General features: G+C 40.2%; 1 protein-coding gene across 7 annotated transcripts in view; it reads left to right on the forward strand.

Moving 5' to 3' along the window:
- The window catches only part of atp8a2 (ATPase phospholipid transporting 8A2), a 48,984-nt gene that overhangs the window by 6,129 nt on the left and 20,002 nt on the right, over window positions 1-22,853 (forward strand). The window contains exons 2-25 of one of the 7 annotated variants that reach the window (XM_057322615.1): window positions 2,002-2,103; window positions 7,100-7,277; window positions 10,366-10,465; window positions 11,097-11,195; window positions 11,344-11,389; window positions 11,665-11,705; window positions 11,924-11,997; window positions 13,115-13,184; window positions 13,269-13,396; window positions 13,474-13,585; window positions 14,042-14,210; window positions 14,343-14,470; window positions 14,553-14,630; window positions 14,709-14,797; window positions 14,916-14,960; window positions 15,049-15,124; window positions 15,211-15,316; window positions 15,473-15,555; window positions 15,648-15,697; window positions 15,822-15,891; window positions 16,714-16,798; window positions 16,879-17,018; window positions 18,289-18,427; window positions 18,911-18,975. In XM_057322615.1, coding sequence (XP_057178598.1) covers window positions 2,002-2,103; window positions 7,100-7,277; window positions 10,366-10,465; window positions 11,097-11,195; window positions 11,344-11,389; window positions 11,665-11,705; window positions 11,924-11,997; window positions 13,115-13,184; window positions 13,269-13,396; window positions 13,474-13,585; window positions 14,042-14,210; window positions 14,343-14,470; window positions 14,553-14,630; window positions 14,709-14,797; window positions 14,916-14,960; window positions 15,049-15,124; window positions 15,211-15,316; window positions 15,473-15,555; window positions 15,648-15,697; window positions 15,822-15,891; window positions 16,714-16,798; window positions 16,879-17,018; window positions 18,289-18,427; window positions 18,911-18,975 — 2,273 coding nt within the window. Of the gene's footprint in view, window positions 1-2,001; window positions 2,104-4,968; window positions 6,234-6,388; window positions 6,489-7,099; window positions 7,278-10,365; window positions 10,466-11,096; window positions 11,196-11,343; window positions 11,390-11,664; window positions 11,706-11,923; window positions 11,998-13,114; window positions 13,185-13,268; window positions 13,397-13,473; window positions 13,586-14,041; window positions 14,211-14,342; window positions 14,471-14,552; window positions 14,631-14,708; window positions 14,798-14,915; window positions 14,961-15,048; window positions 15,125-15,210; window positions 15,317-15,472; window positions 15,556-15,647; window positions 15,698-15,821; window positions 15,892-16,713; window positions 16,799-16,878; window positions 17,019-18,288; window positions 18,428-18,910; window positions 18,976-22,853 lie in introns of those variants that run through there. The other 6 variants (XM_057322616.1, XM_057322620.1, XM_057322621.1 and 3 more) reach the window with 6 other exon arrangements.

Consider the following 22,853-nt stretch of genomic DNA (forward strand, 5'->3'; position numbering starts at 1 on the left):
ATTGACAGCATATGACGTAGTTTAGATATATTCTTAAGATGGAAAAACGCAATTTTACAGGTGTTGGCGACGTGGCTCTCAAATGACAGATTACTATCGAATAGAACGCCAAGATTCTTTGCTGACGACGAGGGTTTTATGGAACATCCGTCAATAGTTAAACAGTATTCTTGGTTGTTACTTATAGCAGTTTTCGGTCCAATAAGTAACACTTCCGTTTTGTCCGAGTTCAGTAATAAAAAGTTGTTACTCATCCAGTTTTTTATATCGACTATGCATTCCATTATTCGATGGAACTGCTGTGTTTCATGAGGCTTCGAGGAAATATAAAGTTGAGTATCATCAGCATAACAGTGAAAGCTAACTCCGTGTCGCTTTATTATATCTCCTAGAGGTAGCATGTATAATGCGAAGAGCAGAGGCCCTAAGACTGAGCCCTGTGGTACACCGTACTGGACTTGCGATTTGCGTGACACCTCATTGTTTATTGCTACAAATTGAAAACGGTCGGATAAATAAGATTTAAACCATTTCAAAGCTATTCCCTTAATGCCGACATAATTTTCGAGTCTATGTAGGAGTGTGCTGTGGTCAATGGTATCGAATGCAGCACTAAGGTCTAGCAGCACCAATAACGAGATACAACCTCGGTCAGACGCCAATAGCAGATCATTTGTAACTCTGATCAAAGCAGTCTCTGTACTGTGACATGCTCTAAATCCAGACTGGAATTCTTCATTGATGTCATTCCTTTGGAGGAAGGAGCATAATTGAGTAATTATACATATTGTCAATTTGGCATTTCTTCTCTAGTGTGCATTTAACGCATTTAAGTACATTGTGATAAATGTGCACACTTTAACATTGATTTTGCACTTTAACAGTTATAACCAAAGTTCAGGAAATTAAAGGAATAGAAAAGGAAAATTCTGTCATTATTTACACACCCTCTTGTCATTTTAAACCTATATGACCTATATTTTCTGTAGAACACAAATAATATTTTTTTTGAAAAATGTTGGTAGCAGAAAACTGTTGGTCCCCATTGACTTGCATTGGTTTTGTGTCAATACAATATAAGTCAATGGGACCAACGGATTTTGGTTACCAACATTTAAAAAGAAAGAAAATCACACAGGTTTGAAATGACAACGGGGTGAGTAAATAATGTCCGAATTTCCATTTTGAAGGTGAACTATTCCTTTATCAACATTCAGGAACCTCCTCTTCTATAAGAAAGTTCCTTGTTTGCATCTACATATTTTATTATAATGCTTTTAGTATTTAGTAAAATGTAGTATTTCACTTACAATGAAGTAATATTTTTACTTTTAAAGCTTTTGTCATGTTTTTATAAAAGATGTTTCTGCAATTTACTTGTCAAAATCTGCAGCATCACTTTTAAATAAATACAATTTACGTAATTTACGCATTCATTACATTTGACAAAAGCTTTTATCCAAAGACTTACAGTGCAAGCTATACATTATCTGTTTGTGTGTTGTCTGGCACAGTAAGATAAAACAGCACTACAGCAGAGTTTATCTTTTGTGTTGAAGAAATATGAGATAAAGTTGAGCAAACGCAGCTCACTTCTTACGAAATGCCATTGCTTCACAACACAAGCTTATGTTTGTACTATGATGGACCTGAAAGTTGATCTTGTCCTCTACAGTTTTTTTATATGCCTGAGAATGTCATTCAGTCATTCATTTAACATCATAGCAAAAATCCTTTTGTGTTTGTTGTTTGTGACACATTATTGACGTCGAACACAACTGTGCCAAATGCAAGTCAACCTCTAAAGCCAAATTGCTTCATTTTTGCCAAAGTGTTTTAAGAAGCTGCGAAAAAACTAGTTTGAACTTGTTAGATGAAGAAAGAGTTGTGTTTCTATCAAGCACCCTTACAACACATTTTAAGAGTGTATCGATCTTTAACTGACTGATGATGTCTTATGTGTTGTTTTTTCTTATGGCAACTCTTGTTGGGCTCCTCCAGAACAGTTAGTGTTGACCCCTCTTAGCCAGGACTCTCCCGTCCGGCAGGACCAGCCCACAGGCTCCAACATGCGTTCTCGTCTGGCAGACAGGTTTGAGAAAAGTGAGTGCCCTCCCAAAGCGGGATGCTGCTTGGAGCCGTAGAGGTGCATGATGAACCCCCTTCCATCAGCCTGCACTGCATGGTGAACTAATAAAGCTAACTTGCACCTGCAGCATAAACGGCTTAAACCAGCCTGAGATGGGTTGCCAGTTATCTGGTTTCACCTGGTCCTAGCCGACTTAAGGGACGATTCACATTTCGCGCCTAAAACAGCCACGCTGCTTCCTCTAGTCAAATGACCCGCGGTGTGCGCGCGCTAAAGATGCGAAATGTGAATCGCCCCTTAGATGGTCTTTCAGCTTAACATCCTAGGCTGGGTTAAACTGTTTTTTTGTCAGCCGGGTGTCTACACACACACGCACACACACACTAAAACATAATTCAGTTCTCTAAATAATCTCACTCTTGCATAGATGTTCATCAAGGGGTGCACCAGAATTCATGCATGCATTAAAAAACTAACTGTCATTCTGGTGTGTGTATGTTGTTTAGTAAGCGAGGGGTTAGATTGCGATGTATGCATGGCATTTGCATGGTGTTGTGGGGCGCTGACGTGCCTGGTGGAGTTGTGAACAATCTCATCTACGCTCTGGGATAAACCCTGGTCAGGATTAGATGCAGGTGAAGTTGCAGAGCTCATAGAAAGAGGATTAGCCACCCTGGTCAGGAGGCTTTCATTTCTCATTCACCTTTTCATCGTCATAGCAACCTGGGCTGCAAGCTCACCGCTCGCTCCCAGCCTTGGGGGCAACCGGGACCTGCGGGTCACCTTGGCAACAGGACCAACATGTCACGCAGAGGGCACACAGGGTCTAGACGGGGCTCTGTAGGTAATGGGTTTCCGAACTTCTGGTTGAGTGGCCATTTGTGAGCATGTGGGAATTAGAGATAGACAAATATAAATATTGATTATTCCCATACGGATGTATGAAAGGATAGATATTGTCATACTGTGTTTTTATATATTTGGCATTTACATGAATATGTTACGTGAGCTTGAAAGTATAACTTCTTCACATATTTGTGCAGAAATTGTGTACACAAGCAGTCACAGTGACTGGTGCTTAAGGTTTTATATAAAATCAGGAGAAAAAAGCATTATGTGCATTGTGCAGTTATTTCACTTCTGTAAATAACAAAAAAAGTTAAATGTGTTTTTATTGTTATTCTTTGATATTTCTTTTAAAATCACGACACGTTGCCTAATTATTTTTAATAAATAAGTGAAGACATCTGATCATTTTGCGATAATGGGTTATGTGTCTAATATTATATAGGGCCTATAATATCTACTGCATCTCATAGAGTATTTAATGTTGGTTTCAATATCAACAATATTAGTGTATATTGATAATATTGTCCTTGATAAAAAAACGGTTAGCACTGCTGTACACTTTTTATGAATAATTAGGAGCATTTGTTTGGGTTTGTTTGGGTTGGGTTCATCATATATTTGCTGTACCGCATGTGCCGGTTTGCCGGCTAGCTGTCCTTTTGACCCGGTTTCAATCCCGGTGTGTAGCGGCAGCAAAAATTCTACACACAATAGAAGAATTCGACACTGAGAACAGCGAGACCAAAGACTAATCAAAGCATAATGCGACGGAGAGATGGGCAGTGATATTGCATGCAATTGGAGATGGCCGCTGAATGAATGCATGCTGGTAAAATGAGCATGGTTACAAAGGCGTATAGATGAATAATGCAAACCAGGTCTATTCATAATTTAAAAGCAAGCTGCTTTTTAGTGTTGAAAAGCTGGCGGATGGCCAAATGACCACACTCACCCCTCAGTGTGCTTAGGGTCAAAGTTAAACTCAGTTGTAGTTTTAGTAATTCAATGTTCATGCAATTCAATGTTATTTATATGGTGCTTTTCACAATGTGGATTGTTCCAAAGCAGCTTTACAGGAGAAAAACACAGAAAATGTAAAACACAGCACAGCGCATGGTGTTCATTCTAGTAAATAATATCTAATAAATGCAGTCTCCCGGTGCAACTGCAAAAGCTTTTTGTGCATACAATAGCTAGAATATAGAATATAGTTTTCATGGTCAAAAATGAAAATTCTGTCATCGTTTACTCACCCTCTTGTCATTTCAACCCTGTATGACTTTCATTCTTCTGCAGAACACAAAAGAAGATATTTTGAAGAATGCTGTTAACCGGCACCAATTGACTTGCGTTTTGGGTGCCGACAGGAAGAAAGAAAGTCATGCACACAGGTTTGAAATGACAAGAGGGTGAGTAAATGGTGACAGAATTTCTTTTTTGGGTGAACTGTCACTTTAAACCGACTAGTTTTTGCTGCTGTGCATTTAAGAATTTGTGACTTTATAGGTAAAATCAGCTCATAGTTTGTGTGTTTGCTGTTTTCCAATATACTGTAGTAGTTTTAACTTCCCCTATCCTTCAATAACTTCTTTGGCTGCATTAGATTACTGACTGGTGTCAGATGGGGATCATCAGGAATCTTGCTAAAAAGTAGTTTTCCATTCATTTGGATTCTGGAAAGAATTGAAAGCGCTGCACAACAGCACAAGCGTTCCCAAATTGATCTGTTATTCTCATTTTTTATGCTCTTTGTGATTAGGCGGCCCATGATTCTATAATAAAGTTTTTTATGAATGTATAAATGTAAATGCATTCCTCGTGATATGATCACAGCATTAGATATTATTGTGCAGATAAGGGTTTGCCTTGTTTGTGCTATGCTTTTATTTTTCGGATATCGCAATTTATTAAGCCTTATTAATTACAAGCCTTATTAATTGTGACCGTGTTGGCTGTATTTGAAGGAGACCATTTATAATATGCTAGCCATATAAACTAAACAAACAATTTCGATGTCTTCTTTTGAGGGCCAAAAACTTCAGACGAACAATACAGCTGTACAGAACTATCAGCATTATCTCTGATAACACAGTTTGAAATGACGTTCTTACTTATTAATTATCATAACTGGACTCTGTGTGCCCATTCTGAAACTTTTAAGTTTGTTATGTGCACACAGTGTACGCTTATTCTTTCAACCCCCTACTCAGCGATTCACTCCAATGATCGATAAAAGACCCATGAGAGCGCCTGAATTTTATTCAGCAACAGATGAAAGCTTTATTTGTCCACAAATGGCCAAGCAGATGAACATTTAGTAGCTGCTTAACATCACAGAACTGTGGAATCAGCAGCACGTCGGTCCAGTAAATTATTGGACAGAATGCGTGAGAGGAAGTGAGTTGATCCTACAGAGATATGAGATGCATAGTGAAGTTGGGTCATATCTGATTCATTCACGGGGGAAATCTCATATACTTTTCACTCTTGGTGGACCTCTGTGGTGGACTTTGCTTTGTGTGTTTATTTTATGAGGCGGGTCTGGTTATAGGTAACTAAACCGAGCCACCAGCATGCTGTTATAGTACAAAGAGAGAAAACGTGCATGCTTTTACAGTTACGGTTTTTAAGTCGATGTTTTAAATAGGCAGTAAGCTTTATTTCATTCTGGCGTTTGACACCATAGAAATGCAATATGTATAGTCTGCACCTCAGAATAGATCATCATGCTGTTTACAAGCAAGAGCGTCCTGCAAAATACAGGAAAAAACGTGATACAACCCCTCAGCGTGATTTTGTGTGAGTATTTATACAGACAATCCCTATTGTTGACAGTTTTGCATGGTTGACCAGTAGTTGAAGGGCTATGGTGTTTTGAGCGGTTGTGTACAGAAGCTAACCCTTGTAGTCTCAGGAGACTCACATTAATTCACCATGTCAAAATCTGCAACCATTTTACCCTTACCTTGGTATCAGGAAAGCATATCTCGTGAGCGTTTAGACATGACCCAGCATGGAGGTATTTAAGCCACACCTTTTTGTGGTACTACCTTCTTACCTGTCCTGTCAGCAGAAGTTAGACATGTTTTGTAAACTAGTTCGTGAAAAATGTGAGATCAAGTATTGGCCGTTTGACGCCTCAGGATATCAACTGCTTCAAAACTTTTAATTCAAGAAACTAGGGGGAGCAAATGAAGAGGAAACGACTCCATGAGCACGTTTAAATGAGACCTCAGATCCGACAATTGTGGCTCCAGACAGCAGTGGCCCTCCAGGAGTGCCTGCGCCTTTAAATGTAAGGATGTTGTGTTCTCTGAAGGGGACGATGTAGTTCAGACTTCACGCGACAGAGAAGAGACTCGTTGTCTTCTGTTAGCCAACTGAAAAGACACAACGGAGGGGAGCCGTGTAAAAACGTCTACATATAGCCCAAGGCGACCCAGATGACACGGTGGGACAGGGTTTGGGGCTTTTGTCTGTTGGCTGGAATGAGAGAAGTGACGCGTGTAGTCCATCTATCCACGCCCGCTTTCGATCATGCACCAGCTGGGTAAACTCTCCTGTCACATCCCGGCAGAGCTGTTATTTACCGAGCCTGCATTATTTATTACGTGCGGAAAATATTCATTTGGCGATCGCGTCTGTGCTGCGGCAACGTTTGAGAGCGAATCGCAGCGATGCGTTTGAAAACTCGACGAGCTTCTTCTGTAGCGTTCTAGACCGAGGTACCCAAAATTATGTCTACGTAGGATGCGCGATAAGTTTAGCACGCAGCCGTTTTCTCGTTTGCCTTTTTTTCCGGCGCATCGCGAACGTACAGGTGTTGTCCACCGAATAAAGAGGCTTTTATAAAGATAAACAAACGCACAAGGTTTCTACAAAGGTGACAAACTCGCGGTGTTTGCTGCGCCATTGTGCGCCCATCAGCACATTGTATAAAGAGGCTCCCGTGGGCGTAGCGCGCGTGCTGTGTTGGTGACGGAGCTTTTGCCCGTGGATGAGGATGAGGATGATGGGCAAATTGAAAGGGGGGGCGGTGCACGCGCAACGTCATAGCCTTGCATCAGAATACAGTAGTGGTGTTAGTGGCCAGCGCACTGAACTGTAAACCACATTTCTATGTGTCTTCTACCTCCTGTCTTCCACGCGCACTCACGCTAGCCTCGCCTCTCTCCCATCACTCGAACGGTGCAGGACCCGCGTGCTCGGCCGCCGGCTACCGCAAGGCAGAGGATGAGATGAGCGGAACCACATCACAGGCGGACCCGATAGATTCCACAGCGCGGACTGTGCTCCTCAACCGACCCCAGACCACCAAATATTGTGACAACCATGTCAGGTATGTTCATTAGGTGATGCTTTATGGACGAAGTATTTTATTTCACTACATGTTACAGTCTGTCAAATTTGACTGTTATTATTATTATTATTATTAAAGAAGGGTTTATTCTTTGTTTAAAGCGTAAAACTAATCAAATATATTATCGTTTCTCAATTGCCTTTCTATTGTAATTAAAAGTAATTCGAGATTAATCGAATGTAGACAAGGCGTTCTTTAATTGTCATTACACAGTAAACATTTATCACTGTGTTGAATCGTATACTCGGTCCACACCAGTTATTTGTCTTATGCATATTAGTAGTACATATCAAAAAGAAGAAAACAGTTTAGCTTTCAGTTTTCAACTATTAATGTATTCAACTTTACTTCACAAAACACATTGAAACCACTTACTTATAAGGAGCTGGTTTGCACGGGTTTTAAAGTTTCTTTTGTAAACATTTGTTACAAAAAAACAATACATTTAGCTGTTGTTGTCTTAATAACAGGATAATATTATGGCTGTGTTGTGTGTGTCAGTAAGAACATTCACATTAGTATTTTATAATTCATCTCTTTTGCAGTTACAATGTAACGCTTTACACTGACTGTAAAAATGTAAAAAAGTGAAGCCGCAGAGGGAAATTCCATGTTAACTCTTATATGCAAGCTGGTTTTGAGCGAGACATCATTATAGCTTCCATTAAGTGAAATACTCCATCCGCGCTTTTCTGAAAGTACCTCAAGGCTGTATTTGGGACTGTGGTTCTCGCATAAAAGGCTTTTGGTCCCAAAAGTGCCTCTAAAGATTTCTAAACACACACGTTGCAATTAAAAAACCTATTAAATAACTGTTAAATCCGTTTCTGTGTATTTGAGGTTAGTGTTTGTGCTAGAGGTCTTCTCGGGTCCAAAGATCTTTACCCGACCCGAAATGACCCAAATCACTTTTTACCCGAACCCGATGTGCATAAATTATTTTTTTAAAAGAAAGACCCGACCCGAGACGGACCCAATAAAGTTAGGCCCGACTCCGCGTCATTTTTTTCCGAAGCCGACTGGACCCGAATGTAAACGTCTTCGACGTATGTGTGTCTGCATCCCCGCTCTCACCAGCCTGACCATCAGAGGTAGGCTACAGAAACCAATCCCAGTGGCCTGGTATCCAGTTCGGCTCACTGCTCTGTTTATTTTCATTTTAGCCTATATTTTGTGTTATTGTGATTTCAGAATTCGTCTTTCAGTTGTAACCAGTGGATATGAAAAACTAAATGGGTCAATAAAAATGAAATTGATAGGGCAATCCTTGCTCCTTTTGTTGCAATTGGCGCAACAGAAAACTCAGGATAAAGACGCAAAACATTATAAAGACGCAGCTTGATCCAGTTTTCTTGATTGACAGGTCGGGCTCAACGTAAATTAGCCTACCATCCAGCCACGCCATGTCGCAACTGCACGCACACACGAGCGACGCACTGTTTATGTGTGGGACAGTTCGGGTCTATTCAGCAAAAACATATTTATTTTAAATGACCCGAGACCCCGAAGACACTAATATTATATCCGAGGCACCCGTGAAGCTTTTAGGACCCGTGAAGACCTCTAGTTTGTGCTATAGGAGTCTTATTTAGTGAAATTCTGATGATGACGAAAATATTTATTCAACAAAAGGAGGTTCATGTACCATAACCCGATTGATTTCCTAAGTCACTTTCATATTAGTAAAGGATGAATTGGTGTACATACAAAAAACAGTCTAATCAACACTCATGTAAAACTGATTTCTCTGTACCGACACGCTCACCCACACACAGACAACCTTCATCGATCTGCCATTATGATCTGAAGATTCGATTCTGCTCTAAAAGGCTCTATTTTGGTTCCTGTAACCACATTAGGGCGGACCTAGAAAACCGTATCCTGTTGTTCATTGGTTCATTTCAGGAATGAGCCGATCACGTGAAGGCCTGACCTTCCACTCATTAACCTTTCTGGCACAATGCCTTCGTCCATCGAGTATCATAAGATTTGTTCAGATCGCATTCTTATTCCTTTATCTTCATGTTTTATTTACAAACCGGCTTCTGCTTCCAGTGGCATTGGTGTCAGCGGGTGAGCTGTCAATCACTGCGTAACCAGAGCAACAAATCCAGAAGTGCACAATAATAGTGCAGGTCAGTAGCAGGGATCGTTTTGACAGGCGTGACTGCTGTATCGTCCATATCGGTCTCGTATAGGGGGGTGTGTTTCAGACCGGAGACCCTCTGAGCGACAGCGGGGTCAATTTGTGGCCAATTTTAACATAAAAATTCCCCGAATAATTCAATGCAGTAGAAAACCCCATCTTTAAAGTAATCCCAAGTACTGTACAGCATAAGTGTGGTAGTGTGGATTACCGTGTGTGTGTGATTAGGCCTCTGAATGTTAATGAAGGGGATCAGATGAATTGTTTCAGGCGCTCTTGATGTCAACGATAACCTGCCACACTTCCAGGTCAGCCTGTGGGTGTGTTAGGCTGTAAACTCATCCCAATGAGCCCAGAAGAGAGTCATGTTTACAGAAACCCAGAAACAAGACTTGTGATCACACAAGTACACATGTTGTTATATAGACACATCAAAACAATGAACTTCTGCAATATAGACCTCCCTCGTGGGTACAAACACACCCACAGAAACAAAAACCTGCTGACTAATGTTTAGATTTCTATAGACACCTCTGGGACGAAGGCAAATTTGTGATCCTGAGGATATTTTTAGCCATTCCTAACAGCTCTTTTAATGACCACAAACATTACCGCCGCCATCAGCTATTCAGGAGTTACTTAGGGGTTCGATCGATAAAGATAATTGACTGACACGATGAGAAATAGCCTTTCTAATAGCTCAGACACTTATTTTGGGATGGTTTATCTACATTTAATGTGGTGGGCAGTAATGTGACTCAGGTGGTTGCTTGCTGTTACCAAAACACTTTTTTTTCGAGACACCTGAGTGGAGCTAATCCAAATGAGTGCTCTTAAAGTATATATAGACATTATGAAAAAGGTTACAAGGGGAGAGAATAATACATTTAAAGAGAGATAATTTGATTTTTCTCTCTTCAGCACGGCTAAATACGGGATCCTCACGTTCCTGCCGCGCTTCCTGTACGAACAGATCAGACGAGCAGCTAATGCTTTCTTCCTCTTCATCGCTCTCATGCAGGTACGATACTTGGCACGCTTACTAAACACATACACACATTTGTTCAGACTGCGTATGCTCAGTTTTAGGATGTTTACTGTACACAGTGCCATAAGGGCCATTTTGGGGATGTCTGAGAAGCCAAACTGCTTGTGCTGACTGTGGAGTCATTTGTCAATGGATCCATTTTTGCTCTTTTTGGAAGTGGTCCGCTATGGCTCTCTCATCCACAATTTGCTCTCAGTGTTTTGGCCTCTACATGGTCCAACCTGTCGGGCCAGTATTGCTTCTAACAGAATGCAGGTTAATAGGGGAATCTCCTGAGAACTGTAAAGAAATGCCTGGGTTATATTTCACTCAGCTTGTCTAAATAAATAAAAACGCAAGCTTGTATTCTGCTTAAATGTCCTAATAGGAAAAAGGCAAAATAAACATTCTTATTTCTTGCTTTTGATTTTGAGGTAACATATGAACTAAACATTTCCTCATGACAGTCTCTAAAATTGCTAAAGGGTTTTTTCAGGCTTTGGATTGTTTTGAATTTTAAGTCCGAGATGAGAATATCCATCAGCACATTAAAGACAAGGCACATCATTTTACCACCAAGGTGCTTAAGTTTATATTTGTGATCTGTGTACATTTTCAAATGCAGCAAATCCCTGACGTCTCGCCGACGGGTCGCTACACAACACTGGTACCGCTCATCTTCATTCTGACTGTGGCTGGGATCAAAGAGATCATTGAGGATTATGTGAGTATTCTGCTCAATACAGCACTGGATTGACTTGAAAATGTATCGTCTTCAGTAACATGTTTCAACAAGGAGCGCATGTCTTTATAAAACGATTTGTGTTTGAAAGCTGAACACTGATGAGGTGTCTGTTATTGTGTGGTTGCAGAAAAGACACAAAGCAGACAACACGGTGAACAAGAAAAAGACAACAGGTCGAGTATTGCTAAATATATCTAACATACTCTCTATCATTTCATATGTTTTATGTTGAATTCCTATTATAGGTCAAATTTTATAACAGCCATAATTGCCATTTTTCATTTGATTGAAACCGACTCTTAGGTTTTAAAATGGATGACATCTTTTTTTATGGTGTTTTGTATCTTGCAGATGGGAAATAAATGATATGTGTACATTTGGCAGGTGGCAAATATAGCCCCTTTATACAAATGTTTTCTGACACTAGTGTCATGTTATCATTTTCCAGTTCTGCGTAACGGAGCATGGCAGACCATCATATGGAAGCAGGTAACAGTTTTTTCACTTGTTTTCTACATCTTTCTCTTATTCAACATCTTATTCTTTGTTTCCCCGGTTTTGTTCTTTAAAGATACTTTGAGTTTTGTCCTGGTGCAAAGTTTTTATTTACCTCCTGTGAGTGTATTGCTCACCCTTTCTTTTCTTCATGCACTGTGGTCTCTTTTTCTCCCTCCCCATGCTGTTGCAATGCTGCACCTGCCCACTAGGTGGCAGTGGGAGACATAGTCAAGGTGACCAATGGCCAGCATCTCCCGGCTGACATGGTCATAGTGTCCTCCAGGTCAGCACCGCTGTGTTTATTTGTGTGTGTATCTGTGGGTTTGTTGTGCTGTGTTTGGGTCGTAGTTTGATTATACCCGTGTAAGATTTGAGAAATTAGTTGCATGTGGTTTTGGGTGCCATAGAGAATAAGAAATTGTGTGTCAGGGAATCTGTGGCTTTGTTCAGACAGCCTGTGGATATAAAATGTTGGGGTATCTTGCTAAATCTGTTTGGTTGTTTGTAGCTGGAAAAATGCATGAAGTCAGTTTACTGTATGCTGGTTTAAGCTCTCCGCCTGGTCGAAACCCATCTAAAACCTGCAAACAGACAAACAAGCCAGCCTAGGCTGCTTTAAGTGGTTTTGTTTTCAGCAGGGTTGAAATCTAATTAAAATCGGATTTTTCAAAATGTGTTTTTGTCTAAATGGTCGGCTTGAATTTCAAGCAATTTTCTTGTCATTCACAGCGCAAAAAGTTGCGTTCGCTCATTTCCACTTTCTTCTTCCCTGTGACTGTGTAGTATTCACACTGAATGCGTTTGCATGCACAAAATAAACGGATGTCTATCAAAAATCAGCTTATAAAAGAAACATGTTCTCACGTGTTTACATGCATATCAATAAACCGGCTACGCAGAAAACCGTGTTTACATGGTAGTTTGAGACTTGCCAGGTTGCTCGCGTAGTGACATCATGTCTAGTAATTAAAAATGCTGCGGGAAATCCGTCAGAGAATGTATTTTTATATCTCTTCTCGTGTCCGCAGTACCTGCATATGCAACAATAGCTTTTCATTTGGCCGTTTCTACATCAACTGCATGATTCGAGAGCAGACTTTCATGCATTATTTTACTGTACAGCATATGCATGTATGTGAAAAATGCAACACTTGTCATCTCATGCAGTTCTATTTGCTCTTTTCTATTTGACGTCTGCTTGGATTTTGAAAAGAAAATCATTCGGCATTACGCTGACGCCACATAGACTTACCAAATATTGATTGTGCTGTCTGAACAAACAAATCAGATTTCTGAGTGCATTCTGAAGGAAGCACAAAATATATCAGTGTGTGTTGTGTTGTGTTTGTTATTGTGTGGCGCTGTTGTGCGTTTAAATTGTACTGCTGTTTATCTCGCAGTGAGCCTCAGGCCATGTGTTACACTGAAACATCGAACTTGGATGGAGAGACCAACCTAAAGATCCGACAGGTCAGCTACACATCACAAAAGTATAAACCCCGCCAGGGAGTCAGGTTATAATTAGGTGTCTGTGTTTGCGTGTGTATGTTACAGGGTCTTTCTCTCACAGCCAGTGTTCAGTCTTTGGAGGAGCTGATGGCTTTGTCTGGTCGTCTGGAATGTGAGGGACCAAATAGACACTTGTATGACTTCACTGGAACACTTCGCCTTGACAACCACAAGTGTGTAAACTAACGATTGTCACTGCACACACACCTACACAATATATATGCCGATCATTGTCTGTTTTATATCACAGCCCAGTTCCACTTGGGCCGGACCAGGTGTTGTTACGAGGTGCCCAGCTCAGGAACACACAATGGGTTGTGGGAATTGTAGTGTACACTGGACATGATTCCAAACTAATGCAAGTAAGTATGAGGTAACAAAGAAGTGTAGATCTGGACAATAATGATCGTTTTACAGAAAATGCTAATTATACATTCAAGAGGATATCAAAGTCCTCACCACAACTATGACAATATCGTTGTGAAAATTTAGAGTTTTAACAACTGATGAACAATAAAAATCGACAGCTAATAAAAATCAATTCAAAGTTACAGTTAGGGCTCACGCATTTAAAAGGTCTAACTACAGAAAACTAAACATAACGTTATCATCCATTAGTGTGAATGCAAATCAAGGTGATTATAGTTCACTAAAACTATTAAAAAAAAAAAAATTAAATAACAATTTGAAATAGACAATATTCAATTGTTGTCACACTTGTTTTAACGACCTCTTGAAAGTTGCTGTAATAATGGCGTAAGGCACTTTTGTTTTGTCAAGCTGTTTGTGAGCATTAACGTTATGTTATTGTTCCGCAGAATTCCACTAAAGCACCTCTGAAACGCTCAAATGTTGAGCGGGTGACAAATATGCAGATTTTAGTGTTGTTCTGCATTCTTCTGGTCATGGCTCTGGTCAGCTCCATTGGGGCCGCCATATGGAACAAACAACATACGGATGAGGCTTGTTGGTACCTTTCCCGTGCAGGTGAAAAACACACGGACACAAACAACAACCTCTACTTGTAGACATGCATTTAAAACAATTGTGGCTTTTTTACTTATTAGCAAAGCTAATGCGTTGCATAAATTAGCATTTTCTGTGTGTGTGTGTGTGTAGGTGACATCTCCTTGAACTTCTGGTACAATCTGCTGACTTTCATCATCCTCTATAACAACCTGATTCCCATAAGTCTACTGGTCACACTGGAAGTGGTCAAATTCACTCAGGCTCTCTTTATCAACTGGGTAAGACTGATGCTAAATGTGTGCTTGTCAGGTCATGTATAGTGAATGATGAGTGCTTTATGTTATCCTCGTGTATTTGCAGGACGTTGAGATGTATTACTCTGAGACAGACACGCCCGCCATGGCACGAACGTCCAATCTGAATGAAGAGCTCGGCCAAGTAAGAGGAAGCTCCGCCCATTCACTTTTACAAATGTTTTATCCTTGGTGCCACCTGACTTTCTTGTGTTTTCCTCAGGTCAAATATCTATTTTCTGACAAGACGGGAACTCTCACCTGCAACATCATGAACTTTAAGAAGTGCACGATAGCTGGGATCACATACGGGTAATTGTAGCGTTCGATAATGCGAGTTTATCTTAGCGCATCGAATCGTTATTGTTCTATTAGCGTGTATTGATCTGTTGCTTTGTGTTTGGCCACTGATCTATAATTCTGTCTTCAGGCATTTCCCAGATCTGGAGTGTGATCGATCCATGGAGGACTTCAGGTCAGATTCAGCGGATTCGATCCACGTGCTGTAACGTGCCCAGAGTTGCACGGGTCTAATCTGTTATATCTCTTTCTCTCCTTTTTAGTCACCTTCCCTCTACAAGTCACAACTCTACCGAGTTTGATGATCCTGCACTTATCCAGAACATCGAGAGGAACCACGTAAGAGTTATAGAGCAGTTCTCTGTTGTCTTTCAGATGAAAGCGTTCCGTGTGTAATGTGTTCAGAGACTTTCCTTTCTTTGTAGCCCACCTCACCTCAGATTTGTGAGTTTTTGACCACGTTGGCGGTTTGTCATACGGTTGTTCCTGAGAGAGAAGGAAACCAAATTATCTACCAGGCTTCCTCACCAGGTATCATAAGTTACAGCCTTTTTTTAGCAAATGTTGATATGTGGTTATGATTGACTGAAGTCATTTATTCATTGTATGGTGTTATTATTTTGATAACTTAAATTGATTCTTTTTAACAGTATGAAAGTAGCATGATCATGTTGACATGTTTTTCAGATGAAGGAGCTCTGGTGAAAGGTGCCAAAGGTCTGGGCTTTGTTTTTACTGCAAGAACACCTGATTCAGTGATCATAGATGCGGTTAGCGTGAGATTCACATCATTAGCAATCAACCAAAGATGTCTTTCAACTGTATTTCTTTAATCTTCACATTTCGTCTGTTTATTTCTCAGAGAGGAAAAGAGCAGTCTTATGAACTGCTTAATGTACTAGAATTTTCTAGGTAGGCATCAGCTGTGCACTCGCAGTGACACACACACACACCTCACATAAAACAGAAATGTAATGTCTTTCGTATAGCTCCAAAGACCTTCTACAGGGTGGTTCAGTGTGTTTGTCCTTAACAGCAATCGCAAAAGGATGTCAGTGATCGTGAGAACACCAACAGGCAAACTGCGGCTGTATTGCAAGGGAGCAGTGAGTATTTTATATCAGGGGTTTTCAAACTTTACGATGCGAGGGACCCCCAAGTATGATGATTCTTTAGCGAGGACCCCCTTCCTAAAATACATATTTATGTATACATCTGAACAGAAAATGTTTCAATTCAAATTGATTTGTATTTTTTATTACATCTTTGTAAAGACTACTTCACAAAGCCCAGTGAGTGGGTATTATAGTGAGAAACACTCACTTTAAAAGTAATAAAAAAACATTTTAGAGAGTATGCATGTAGCAAGACAGAAGACATAAACACTTAAATGTGAACACTTTTTCTTTGTTCTCTGAGATTTTCTGGGGACCCCCTAGAATCATCTGGAGGCCCCCTGGGGGTCCCCGGACCCCAGTTTAAAAAACCCTGTTTTATATAATGTGCATATAAAAATACACATATAGAATATACATGTTCACATGGCAGTAGGACTGTCACACTATAGTAGTATTGACAGGGAAATAACAGTGATAGTAAAAGCCATGATCATCGTTCACACAATATCATGATAATACCACTACTTTGATAATATCATAAATGATCTAGCACCCTTTGAAAAAATTGCTTCAAGAGCCACAATGGTTACAAACTCTTTCTCTGCCTCCCATATTTTGGTTATTAGCTAAAATAAACGTACGTTATATATTGTATATAATGTATTTATAAATCAATAGATATTGCAATAATATTCTTATTGTGAATTCTTTTGGCAACAATAATCGTGCAGTAAAAGTCTGAAATTGTGACAGCCCTACATGCCAGTGTTTTCTTTGCACAATTTAAAGGATGTCATGTCTGCATTATAGGATAATGTAATCTTCGAGCGTCTGAATGAGGCGTCGCAGTATAAGGACCTAACCGTAGTCCACCTGGAGCAGTTTGCTACGGAAGGTAAAGTTCTTCAAAATGGTTGGCTTGGCTGTATTTTACCTATCCACGTCCTGTTTGAACTCTTGTTTTGTTTCGTGCAGGGTTGCGGACTCTCTGTTTTGCGTATGTGGACCTGGAGGAGGCAGCGTACCAGGAATGGCTGAAGGAGTATAATAGTGTTAGCACGGTGATAAAGGACAGAGCTCAGAAACTGGAGGACTGCTATGAACTCATAGAAAAGGTACTTGATATACGTCAAGAGAATAGTATTTTATTTGTTCAAGGGTCGGATAGGGATGGTTTAAAAAGCACTTTAGACCGCAGAAGTCGAGACAAAATAGTCCACATTTCATTATTCTGGCCATTAAGCACTTATTTTCGTTAACATGCGGTTTAGATCTGAAAACAGACAGCTCGGATCTAAAGTAAAGCCAACCGTGAGACCGAAACGGATGATTTTGACATGAGTGCATGATGTCTAATGTCCATTGGCTTCATGGCTTTATTCCCAATGGCTCCAGCTGCAATGCTCTGACTGCACAAAAGGGGGCACTGTAGCATTACTGCACATCAGGCCACTCATCCTGCATTATATGTGTGTGTTTCAGGGCTCTGGCCCAGATAAGTAGTCTGAGGAGGGGTTGGTACACCACAGCGAAGATAATTACCTTCACCGGTCTGCCAAGAGCCTCATAAAACCAGAGTCAACAACACTGTTGTGTTACCTCCTCCACACACACACAGAAATAGTCCAAAACTCCCGAAATATTTCCCCGCGTGCACATGCTCACACTGGGGGTGTGGGAAATGATCGGAGAGGGTGGGGAAGTGAGATGTGACACAGAAGAAAGTATGTGTGAAAGATGGTTAAGGTTTCAGGTTGTCACTTTATCTGTGTGTAGTCACTGAATCGATCTGTATGCTTTTATGTTTTTAATGGACCGTGCTAAAGCAAGCGTCACCGCTTCTGTTCCCTGACTTTAGAAGTGTAAAAACCATTTTACTATACATACTGGATGAAAAGTGATCTTGTTAAGAGGTGCAGAACATATCCAAGGAAGGTGTGCTGTTGCTTGACTACAGCTACTTAAATATCAAAAGTTCAAGGGATAGTTTACCTAATCATGAAAATTCTTTCATCAATTACTCACCCTCATATTATTCTAAACCTGTATGACTTGTTTTGCAGATTTGAAATTTTGAAGAATGTTGGTAACCAAAGACCACTGGCCCCCATTGACTTCCATTGTTTGGACACAAAACCGCACGCATATCTCGAAATATCATCTTTTGTGTTCTATAGGAAAAAGATTTCGAACGACATGAGGGTGAATAAATGATGACAGAGTTTTATTTTCGAGTGAACGATCCCTTTCAGACTTTAAATGTGCAAATGCAAACATTTTTTATTGTTGTTCAGACTACAAGAAAACACTTAAAAAATCTTAAAAATTGACCATCATGTGTGATTTGAAATGTGTTTTGTTAAAAATGTCTCATTTTACACTCAGAACCTGCTGTTGCTGGGGGCCACTGCTATAGAAGACCGTCTGCAAGCAGGAGTTCCAGAAACCATAGCAACACTCATGAGAGCCGACATCAAGATCTGGGTCTTGACCGGAGACAAGCAGGAGACTGCTATTAACATTGGTATGTATGTGTGTTTGTGTGTGTGTGTGCATATAAACTTATGCAAACATGCATAAATATATTAAAGCGTGTTATTTCTGCTCCAGTAGTTGTGATTTCTCAGACTTACTACATTTACATTTCTGCATTGGTTGCACTTAATCATAAGTGTTTCCTTAAACTACATACTTTTTATTGTAGCATTAGAAAACAACCCACAGTACTTTTGAAGCAGACCTGACCAGAAAGTACAGTAAGACAAACACAAAATCAAACAGCCACTGATCGGAAGGACATACGGATAGGCAGTCAGGCGGGCGCTACAGACAGACAGCTCGAAATAAAGTAGGTGGGAGTTGAGATAAAGCCGTGGCCAGCAGCGCAGACCCAGCAGACAGGGATTAGTGGGTAATGACAGATCTACAAAGAGGTTAAGTTGTTGTTGGGGCGTGTATGTGTGGCTTTGTGTAACGCTTCTACTGTAACTCTCTTTATGCGTCTCAGGTTACTCCTGTAGGCTGATCTCACATGGCATGTCGCTCATCATCGTCAACGAAGATTCCCTGGATGTGAGTATATATTGTGCAGATTGATGTGTGTGTGTGTGTGTGTGTTTCTAGGGGACGTTGGGTGGGGTCAGGTGAGAAAAGTGTGTGTCTTTGTTCATGTGCAGGTGAAGGTAATTAAAGTGTCTGGTGTCATCATTGAGAACATGATGAAAGTGGTTATGGATCATATAGACACACACATACAGCAGAAGACACACGTTAGGACTTCAAAGCAGAAGAGGAGCATGAAAAACACACACGTACAATAGGCTGTAACACTATATTGCAATATTTTAACTTTTTGACGCCATTCGATACAGACCTGTAAAGTCCAGATGTTGTTAACTACAATGGCAATATGAATATTTCTAATATGAAGACGGAGTATATTAACCAGCACATACACGCATCTCTCACACTTTCACATAGTTGCGGTGGATCATCTTTCTCGCTTCAGTTTACACGCACACAAAGTTAACCCGGAAGGTTAATTACTTTCAGGGAGAGATCGTCATACTCGGAAGCTTGTAGATCTCTCAAGAATAATCCAGCAGACGGCACAGCATCACACATACACTCACAGAGACTGAAATCTTCTGGGAAGAAACGAGATTTAAGATTATTCGTCTTTTTCCAGACGCTTCCTTTGTTTATAATGAAACATGATAATGCTTTTAAAATGCCGTTTGGAAATTTTGGCTCGCGTTGTTTTCAGTTCTTCTGTTTGCTAAATTAAATCAATATGTTTAGACGTCGAGATCTAGGGCGTTTAAAGAGACAGTACTTGATGTAGCAATAATACAGCTGTCTTAGAAATATAGTTCAATATAATAGACATAATAGAACTGCAGAACAAACATTTTAAGGACACAAATTATCAATAAAACATTGTATTATGAGGCACCGTGGTTCTGCTAGATAGTCTGTGACATCAACCCAAAAGCTTGTGATTGGCCTGTGAATGTTTGGCTGAGCAAATGAAACCAAATTTTTATTAATTTATTTTTGTGCTATCAAATCGAATATTCGATACAAAAAATTGTGTTTATATAATATGTGTGTGTGGTATGAATATTTATGTGTGTATATATAAATACACAAACACATATATTTAAGAAATATAAGTAATGTATATTTAAATATAATTGACAATGTATAAATATATACAGTATGTAAATATTTGTTATATATACACATGTATGTGTGTGCAATGCATTATAAAAATACACACCACACACACGCATATTATATAAATAATAAACACGCATATATAAACACAATCATTGATTTTGGAATCAGTCACGAGTAATGGATTTGACAGCACAAATTGATTTATGTATCAGTATAAATACCTTGATCTCAATATGAGTCCCAACATACATGTACAAAAAATCATTTGAAATGTTTAATCATAAATCAATTAAAGTGTTCTGTTACTGTAAATCGCAGCCCGTTAAAGAAAATCAATAGTACTCCAATTGTCCTTCCACATTGTGGTTATTTAAAGAATGTTAAATGGCTTTTTATTTGCACGTTTTACAGTTAGTTAAAAGATTGGCAAAGATTGACGTTTTAAAGAGATGGGCGGCACTGTTCAACTCTAAAAGAATTCTCTTATCTTACCGTGCACTTTAAATAACCCAGGATACCTCAGACGCAACTGGGGTGAGCGTAGTGTCATAATTTTGTGCGATGCGTTATTGTGTTGAAGATGCAAAGGGAGTGTGTGTGTGTGTGTGTGACAGCTGCTGTTTCGTGTAGGAGAGACCCAACATATCACAGTCGTCCTTCATGATTTCCACCACTCTCTCTCTCTCTCAAACCACAAATAAGTACATCATTGTGACTCATCAACATGTTGACCGTGTGATTGGTTGATTTTCGCTCCTGTCGTACAACACCTCTGTCTGTCAACAGCTCCCAAATTTACAGGAAGAGAGTGTGCGTTGGAAAGCATGTGTGTGTGCGTTGAGTGAGGAGTAACATGATCTCCTTTTGGCGCTTCATCTCGTCAAAACAAATTCTGCCAGCAAAGCCTCCTGGGTAAACACGATGGCTTTTGACTCAAATCCTGTGACAAGTTCCATCTGTCACTCTGCTATGACAAACACACACACACACACACACACACACACACACACACACACACACACACACACACACACACACACACACACACACACACACACACACAATCTCATTCAGACAGCTGGTGTCCTTGTAATACATGCAAACTTGTTCTAGGCCAAACGTTCAAATTTCTTTCTCTCGCTCCTTCAATGGTCCACATATATTCTCTCATACTTTCCCAGACACACACACTCTGAGGTTTCTGATCGGTCTGATAGGCTCAGTTCCATGTACCATCAATCTCAGCAGCGGTCCCCTTTTCTGTCACACTGCCTGCATTACACGACTTAAACAAACAATCTCACTATCTCGCCATTAATCATACACACCAGCACAGAACTTCTCTTCCTGTTTTCGCTTATGTTACGCAAGTACAATACACCGCCCATTTTTACAGTTCATAGCATGTGCGAGACGACCTACAGTGATGAACTTTAAGGTATGCTTGTGTTTGTTTATAGCACTTAGTGCATTGCTTGCATGATGGACTAAATTCTTTTAAAACCTTAGTCTTTTAAAAGTTAAGATACAAGTGACTAACAGTTTATGCGTTCAATATAAGTACACTAGAGATGACTAGAGATGGTCTCTACCATTACACTGAGGTTAATGGTTGGCCTCTATGAGTAGCTGGATGAACAGATGAACATTCAACCTAAAACTATTATAATGTGTAGTTTAGCAACCAATATATTGACCAATAAGCATGCAGGGCTGGAGCTATCCTATTAATAATACAGAATATAAGCCACGATCATATGTGTCTGAGAGAGCTGATACTACTTTATAACACATCATTGCCATAGAATAGATCAGGTTGAACCGTCATGTCACTGCAGTCGGCTTTAAAGAAAGGTAGGCGATTTCGGAGTGGCTGACGATATAGCGAGCTAGCATTGGGCATAAGATTCCACCTTCAGGGTGCTCTCTTAAGCCACGCCTCCTCTAAAACACATGAAGGCGATGATGAAGGAAGATTGCCTGTGTGAGCACTAAGCAGAGCGCATGAAGCGCACAAATAGTGTGATAGACAAGTGGGACATCATTGTATTTGGACAAAATGCAGTAATTGGAAAAAAACATTCTGGAAAGAATCGCCTACCCTGCCTTTAATGTCTCCCTTAAGGGCTCGGAATACTACATTCGAAATGGAAAAACGACCGTCTGTGACCTGATTTCGAACCAAGTCTGGTCCAAACGACAATTCGTTTCACTAGTTCGCCGCAGCAAACCAAACAGAACTCTCCGGGAAAGTTGGCCGGTAAACACCCTCGAGCCACCATTGGTCCATGGCCATTACGTAATAAGTGGGTGTGTTATGTAGCGCCGCCTGGTCTGTGGGAAATAACGCGTCATTTTATTTGCATACGTCATGTAAACCCCGCCTCCAGAAACAAAGGGGTGTTGGATTGTTCAAAAACACTATACCGTCTCTCAAAGTTTTCGAGCTTCGTTTTACCCCCAAACGCAGAACGAAAGCGCAGTTCGCCTGGACTATGCCGAGCCCTTTACTGCGTGTGTGATTTCTGTATGAATGGAGAATGTGATCTGTGATATGTCACACCAAAGGGGCTATTCTCCTCTACTCTACTCGAAGTATAAATGTGATAAGATCCCTTTCGCAGGAACCTGAGAACACAACAAAGCCGCAGTGTGGATGTGTTTGTGTGTGTAGTATTTTGTATATGTGCTTGTTTGTGAGAACATGCACTTTATTCAGTTCCCAGCTTAAACATGTACGGAAAATAACATTTAGCTTGGATCGTGAA

Source organism: Triplophysa rosa, linkage group LG23, assembly GCF_024868665.1.
Source record: "Triplophysa rosa linkage group LG23, Trosa_1v2, whole genome shotgun sequence".
NCBI classification, from domain to species: domain Eukaryota; kingdom Metazoa; phylum Chordata; class Actinopteri; order Cypriniformes; family Nemacheilidae; genus Triplophysa; species Triplophysa rosa.